This window comes from Ananas comosus, linkage group 2 (assembly GCF_001540865.1).
Source record: "Ananas comosus cultivar F153 linkage group 2, ASM154086v1, whole genome shotgun sequence".
In the NCBI taxonomy this organism is placed as follows: Eukaryota; Viridiplantae; Streptophyta; class Magnoliopsida; order Poales; family Bromeliaceae; genus Ananas; species Ananas comosus.
Genome location: NC_033622.1, coordinates 1,154,788 through 1,162,625, shown reverse-complemented (window position 1 = coordinate 1,162,625; position 7,838 = coordinate 1,154,788). Strand labels below are relative to the sequence as shown.

General features: G+C 39.1%; 1 protein-coding gene across 1 annotated transcript; it reads left to right on the top strand.

Moving 5' to 3' along the window:
- LOC109706870 (diacylglycerol kinase 7-like) lies at positions 59-6,251 on the top strand. The gene is made up of 13 exons (XM_020227885.1): positions 59-348; positions 746-868; positions 980-1,117; positions 1,229-1,314; positions 2,316-2,403; positions 2,641-2,716; positions 3,573-3,655; positions 4,202-4,272; positions 4,417-4,494; positions 4,724-4,811; positions 4,925-5,041; positions 5,605-5,779; positions 5,997-6,251. The coding sequence occupies exons 1-12, from the start codon at positions 166-168 to the stop codon at positions 5,761-5,763; spliced, it is 1,290 nt and encodes a 429-aa protein (XP_020083474.1). The 5' UTR covers positions 59-165; the 3' UTR covers positions 5,764-5,779; positions 5,997-6,251.

The window sequence follows — 7,838 nt, the reverse complement described above, 5'->3', positions numbered from 1 at the left end:
AAGGCGGCGGCGGCGGCGGCGGCGGAGAAAGGGGTTCCGGGAGGGGGGGTGGCGGCGAGGGTGTCGATATGGGAGTCGCTGAGGGGGTGCGGGATCCCGGGAAAGGGGGTCGACAAGGAGGAGCTGCGGCGGAGGGTGGTGATCCCCGAGCGCCTCCGCGCGGCGATGGCGGCGGCGATGCGGGAGAAGGGCGTCGGCGCCGGGCTCTCCGCGGCGGCGGCGGCGGCGGCGCCGGGGGAGGAGGCGGCGCCGGAGGCGCCCATCGTCGTCTTCGTCAACTCCCGCAGCGGTGGGAGGCACGGCCCCGCCCTCACTCTCCGCCTCCGAGAGCTCATCAGCGAGGAACAGGTGGAGAAACCAACGCTCTTCTCTCTCTCTCTCTCTCTCTCTCTCTCGGTTTTCTTGAAAATTTCGTTGTTGTAGAGTAGTTCACAAAGTACTGTTGCTGAATTTATTGGATTATTATTAATATTTTATCCAGGTTATCAGATTATTAGTAATATTTTTGTCCGGGTTCTCTGATTTCGATCATCAGATAAATTGAATGAGAATTATGTTGTTTTCTTTTAATTTCTAGTTTATTCATTTCTAAATTGCAAATGATACGTCTTGGTTTGTTCTAATTTTAATGGCTCTATGTCTTGTAGAATCATGAGTGAAATTGGTAACCTCTGTTCCGAGAGTTAGCAGTTTATTTTGTTAAGTGAACCTGATACTCACCGAATTTTCGATGTTTGTTGCACAGGTCTTTGATCTTTCAGTCACAAAGCCCCCTGATTTCGTCCGCTACGGTTTGATGTGCTTGGAGAAGTTGGCTGATCAAGGAGATCTCTGCGCAAAGGCCACTCGCGAGAAGTTGAGGGTTATGGTATGCCGAATTGGTATTTTAATCAGTAGCTTATTCTCTTTTTTAAGATAGTAGGGATAACACAATGAGTTCATCAATCATGCATTGTCAATTCTTGATTCTTCATAGTAGGTTGCAGGAGGTGATGGCACAGTTGGATGGGTGTTAGGAAGTTTTACCGAACTTCATGTGATGAAAAGGGAACCGGTTCCTCCGACCGGCATTATTCCACTTGGAACAGGCAATGACCTTTCCAGGACTTTTGGCTGGGTAAGTAGTGCTCTGTTTTGGCTGCTATGCTCAAGCAATTTTATTATAGAGTCAATTAATTTCGATTTTCTAAGAGATTTTGTCGATTGACTTTGACTAGTATCTCTGCAGGGTGGTTCTTTTCCTTTTGGATGGCGTGCAGCAGTAAAGCGTTCACTCTACAAGGCGATTAATGCTCCTGTTCGCCGTCTTGATAGGTGATTGATGTTTTGCCTTTGCTATGATCTCTTTACCTTCCTTTGTTGAACTTAAGTGGTAGCATCAAATTCGTCGTAAGCGTTCTTGTCCCATTCGTTGTTGAACTTAATTTACTAGTTAGAAGCTCAACAAGTATTCTTATACACATTTGGGCAGCGTTATGTTTTATTCTTTACCTTATGCAATGTAGAATGGTGTCATCACTGGTTGGGCAGTGGATCTGTTGCCCATTTCTAATGTGTAGTTGCGTAGGCATGGATTATTATGTGTTGCTCCTGTACAACACAGATGTTTCACCTGGCATGCCTTCTTTGTGTAACCTACTAGGAATGCCAGATAAGTTTGTTGTTTTCTACAAATAAGCAAATAGATTACTTCCCCCCAACTTGTTTCACCTTTACATAGCATTATTTGGTTATAAAAATATCTACTCTTTTAATTTCTTTATCAAGAATTTCAATATTGAACTGTACCGTTTACTTCTAAGGAGAAGTCTCATGCTTGTGGCATTTTTTTTTCTGTTATGCCGACCCTTTAAAACTTTCAGTCGCATTAGGATTTTTTACTAATCATTTTTTCCTATCACATTTGTTGGTAAAATCATTATGAAGTAGTTAATCTATTTTCTTCCTTACATTAGGCATTTGAAGGAAAATTTTCCTGAGTTTTGTTTGACAATTCATGTGAAAATCTTTATTACTCAATAAGTAGCTGAATCTTGTCATTTGCAGTCATTTGAGACATTTGCGGGATCAAGCTATGAGAGATGAGCTTCTCGAGAGAAATTTTTACATTTGATACTAGCGCTAAACTTGAAATGAACATATATTGGTTCTAGTAGTAATGTGATTGTCCTGTTCTGTCAGTCTTGCTTCAAAGAGATGTTTTCCTTTTGATATGGAAGTCTATGTCGTATTTATTTACAGTGATTAACAAATGTTATAAATGAGCAACATTACGGAATTCATAGTCATCTCAATTTGCAATTGCCTTTGTGCAGTTGGCGAGTTGTAGTTGTCATGCCAGGAGGAGAATTAGTAGAACGGCCATACTCACTCAGTCCGACAGAACAGTTTGATTCTACTCAGGTTGTGCTTTTGGCTATTGATTGTAACTCTGTTCTCTGGTTGTGCTTTTGGCTAATTAATGTTTTTAATCCTGTTTTGTTTTTTAAAAAGGAAAATTTGAACTTGTTTAGTTTTTAGAATCTTGCAAATTTCTAGTTTCTACCATATTTTATTCCCAGACTTCTACCTTTCTTAGTTACTCTTACATATTGAACACATTTAATGCTGAAATCTCTGATAGTGCTAATCTTGTGGCAGGTTATGGACATATCAGGAGAAATGCCTGAAAAATCTTCTTGCTATGAAGGAGTATTCTATAACTATTTGAGCATTGGTATGCTTTGTTGGGTGTGATTACAATTTCTTATAACAAACTCCCTGTTTCAGTCGCATTAAACCCAATTATCATGTATTAATTTAGTGAATTAAGCATATGTAACTTTTCGAACTCGGTGTTGCATAGATTATCATGAGCTTTTGCAAGTTCTGATGGCCTGAAGCGTTTCATTACTCTATCAGCAGCTGTAACTCATTATTTTTCGAGTCTGATAGGATCCTAAAAAACCAACTTTCAATTAATGTTGACATGAGTGTCTCTAGAAATTAATTTCAAGCTAGCTGGTCTCGGTTTCATCTTTTTGAGTTTTACTTGACCTATGATCTAATCAAGTGTATACTTGCTGCTCTTTAAAATCTATTTCTTAGATTCTCTGTCCTATCTTTCCTCTTACTATAAATGTTTTGTTCAATGTAGTTTACTAATTATGTAGAAATTGGGCTGTTTGACTTGGCAAGAAAACTTGTAGCATGTCAGTAGGGAAATCCCGAGTATTAGCATATGTTTGAACTCATATCCATCATAGATTTGTGGGTGCCTCTGATATCAATTAAATTAAATGCTGGACAGTGTACTACCTCATTTGCCACAATTAAAAGGAAGATGTGTGAAGAGGTTGCACATTGTCCAGCATTTAATTTTACTAATTGTTATTTTTCTTTTTTACATTTCACGCATTTTATTAATACACTGCATGTCAGTATGTCAAAGATTAACGCTTGATTAAGGATGTGAAAACACCTTTTGATGGATGTCTGAATATTTAAAATTGTCGTAATCTTTCCTAAGCTAATCATTCTTATGTTTTCTCTGTTCCTCTGCAGATTCTTACTTATTATATATTTAAATGCAGGAATGGATGCTCAAGTTGCATATGGTTTCCACCATCTTCGAGATGAGAAACCATACCTTGCGCAGGGACCAATTTCAAATAAAGTAATGGCCAAATCTCCTTTTTGCCTAAGCATGCTAGATGCTTTTTCTTTTGATTTCATGTTCGTATTGATTGTGCAATCGCAGAAAGCAGTTCTGGACTTAGTAGCAACAGACAGTACTTTAATTAATGAACTAAAACTTTCTTAAGGATAAAATATCACATTTTAGTTTTCCTTTGTTGCCTACTTATAAAGTTTATTGCAATGTCATTTTGAAGACTCTAGTTTCATTATCTGACTAACCAAATCTTGTGTCCTTACTACAAATTCACATATTTCTAAGATAGTTTAAAGTTGGTTACTAATTCTAATTACAGTAGTTAACATTCACATTTTTTACACTCTGATGCTTATGCTTTCCATTGTCGAGCTCTTCTTGATAGAACTTTATTAAGTGGCTCTGTTCCCTTTGCTGGGCTAATAGCCACTTTACAGTTTGACTGTAGCTTTGCTCTTATTTGTTGAACTTTGGAATACGTTTAATTATTTTCTGTAAATCATTTTATCTTGTTGATCATGCATGCTAATAATCTAATGTCTTATGCAGTTGATATATTCTGGATATAGCTGCACTCAGGGGTGGTTTTGTACACCTTGTATCAGCACTCCAGGCTTAAGGTTGTCTTTTCACAGCTGCTACTCTCTTTAGTTGTTTCAAACATCGTCCTTTCCAAATAGGGACTTAGTTTTTTGATACTCATTCTCCCATGCATTTCCAAATAGATCATTTTATTGTATTAATTTAGAAATTCTTGTATGCAGGGGCCTTAATAATATTTTGCGTCTTTATGTGAAAAAGGTCAACTGCTCAGAATGGGAGCAAATCTCTATTCCATCAAGGCAAGTTGCCATTTCTTTGTCACCAAGATGTGAAATTCATCTAATATTTAAACATGCAAAATTGTTGCATCCATTGTGACAATCTTTTACATTGTTTGTTTGTGGCTTAAACATTTTTTTAGTGTCCATTGAGCAGTTGCATCACATCATGGGCTATGCTGTTAATCTTACTCCAGATTTTCCATTAGTTTGATAGTGTGCTGTTTTAATTGGTCTTATTTGGCTGCAGTGTTAGGGCAATTGTGGTGTTAAATCTCAACAATTATGGAAGCGGAAGACATCCTTGGGGTGATCTTAAGCCTGAATATCTAGAGAAGGTTTTATCATCATTCGTTTAGAGAGATACGCATATGCATTGAGTTTCAACAAGTAAATTGTGGCTGGCATCTATTTTCAATTATACTAATCCATGTTCTTCCTGCTTCCTTAGAGAGGCTTTGTCGAAGCACATGTGGATGATGGGTTGCTCGAAATTTTTGGGCTAAAGCAAGGATGGCACGCTTCATTGGTCATGACTGAACTAATTTCTGCGAAACACATGGCTCAGGTACCACTTTTAGGGGCAACCTTTCATTTGGTGTTCTAAAACCAAACACATTGATGAATATAAATAGATATTGACACTTTGGTAAACATTTCGCTAGCAAATTGTGCCACAAATATAGATGCCCTTTTCTTTTCATAATGCAGCTGGCGACTTTTGCTGGGAGTTTTATGTTTTGGAAGATTTGTTCGAAGAACTTCATTGGAAGAGGCATTGGACTATACTGCTTTTTTAGAGAAAATCTCAATTTTAATGCGATAAATATTGTGGACAAAATTAAATGAGCTGGCACTTGAAGATAGAGTGTTCATTACCATTCTTCTTAGAAATAAATCCCACAAAATGCAAGCTTCGGAGGAAACAGCAATATGATCGTAACGTTTTTGGAAGTTTTACAGAACAACTTGTTCACTCCATCAGTTAGACCACATCATCTTCCGTTAGTTTGTGTTGTTGTGGACAAAGTCATGATAATTTTCTATAATTAGTGAATCATAGTACTACTAAGTTCTGATAAAACCATATGGTTCTACACATGCGTACTCAAAATGATGGCTCTTTTTCAGGCTGCTGCAGTCAAATTGGAAATGAGAGGCGGCCAGTGGAGCCGAGCTTACTTGCAGATGGATGGAGAACCATGGAAGCAACCATTAAGCAATGAGTACTCTACGATTGTGGAGATAAAGAAAGTCCCTTTTCACTCGCTTATGCTTAGTGGGGAATGATTTCATCATTAATCAGGTACACAAGTATAGGATCCTCCAATGTTGACAGTACTTACCAAGATTTACTGAGTACACTCTCAGAAACACTATATTACTATATCTGAAACTTAAAACTCTGTAGATCCTGTATTTACTCCTCGTATGGGCTTTGTTCATCAGAGTGAGCAAATTTGGAAATGAATACATTAATTTCCCTATTCCATGAAATCATTATAATCAAGAAATACTCACAGGGAAGCCGACCGTCAATTTATGCAGGGCATGTTGCTGTTAGGGATATAATGTGGAGGCGAGCCAGCGAAAGCCTTTATGGTTATAAGGCCTCCATTCAGGCAAGAAGGGTAAAATGCTTTGTTGTAAAATTTCATATGTAGAAATAGATTTGATCAGTAGCTTTTCAGCATCTATTTGATTTTGTATCATGCTATTGTGTTTCGTAATATACCTGTCACGTGCATGATTCAAGAGTTAAAAAGTTTTCTAAAATACTTGTCTTGAGCATGAGCTATATTAATTATGTGGGCATTCTGTATATTTGAGGATAATCTTACACTTCCGTGTAAGATTTTTCCAGGTGGATCATTTTGCATGTGAAAAATTGGAAACAACACAAAAGCCTCTGTAGAAAATAAAAAGGGTAAAAGTTTCAACTAACCCTCCTGTGGTTTAGCACATTTACACTTTGCCATTAATGTAATTTGAAAAGTTGAACTCTGCCATTTTGTTCTCGTATTTCTGTTTCACTGTAATGATTATATAGGCAGCAAAGCGATACATTTTACAAACTACTGAATGGTAAAGTTCAAATCGTAGGACGGTAAATTGGTCTATTTTACAATCACGGCAAATGTCGGGTCTGCTTGGCTTAACTAGAGCTTCTACAGAAGTTCTATTTGCGTACACGTGTTTAGTTTGGGTGTACATGTTTACGATTTACAACAGTTTTTGATCAAAGGTTATTTCTCAGCAGCTTCTATTTGAAATTAAAGCAGATTGTTGCTTTGTACAGGCACATTCTATGAAACTTTAGCGTTTTGCACTAAATCTCTGGGGACCCATTGAATTTAAACTCTTTGAGAAGTATGCAATCCACACTGTTGGTATGACCTACCGCGGACTTAGCCTCCGGCCTGGTGTGTTCGGCTCCGACGCTGCATCCGGCGAGTCCATACTTGCATAGATGCTTTGGGTGTTATCCAAACCATTGAGATCTCCCATTACCCTAACTTCCTCAGCTTGCTCGGTAGTGTTAGACTCCCCTTCATCCACAACAACTCCATCTTCTTCGTTCTTGCTGTTGCCTTTAAAACTGCAGCCTTTAAACGATGCGAGTAGTCGTCTCCAGCGCGAACTTTCGGACATGGCATGCAGTGTGTGCATGTTCTTGCGCAGCGAGTAAACGAGGTAGGCCTGAATGCGAGTCCCCATAGAGCGATGGTGATGATGAACACCCCTCGAAAGCTTTGGAGGTCGAGAGTCGTGGAGGTGAGGCTGCTTCGTTGGCCCGAGCAGCTCAGCTGATCGCCAAACCATTTCCGCTCGATCTCCAAGATCTTGTTGCGCGCCCTCCGTCACGTTCAAGACGGCCTGCGATACATCAGCCACTAGCGGAGAGTTCCTCGGAAAAACCTGCAGAGTATATATAAGAGAATCAAATGACGAAGAGAAGATCAAGGAGAAAAATATTTCCTAAGTCAGGATCTCTTCCTTTTCCTAGTAGACAAGCTGTTACAAAAGTCAGACCAAACAGGCATTGATAGTGCTATGATAGAATTTCAGGAAAGCAAGATGTGCGCACGGCTAGGGCTGGCAAACGAGCGAGCCGGCTCGCGTTCGACTCGTGTTCGGCTCGATATTCGGCTCGCTCGAGCTCGACTCGAAATTAAATGAGCCGAGCTTGAACAAAATATAAGGCTCGAAATTCATTTCAAGCCAAGCTTGAGTATTACTCGGCTCGTTCGAATTAGGCTCGAAAAGCTCGAAAAGCTCGAAAATATATATATATATATATATATAGGCCGGGGCTACTATACTCTTATGAGTATAGACCCCCTTATACTCATAAATTTTTAACC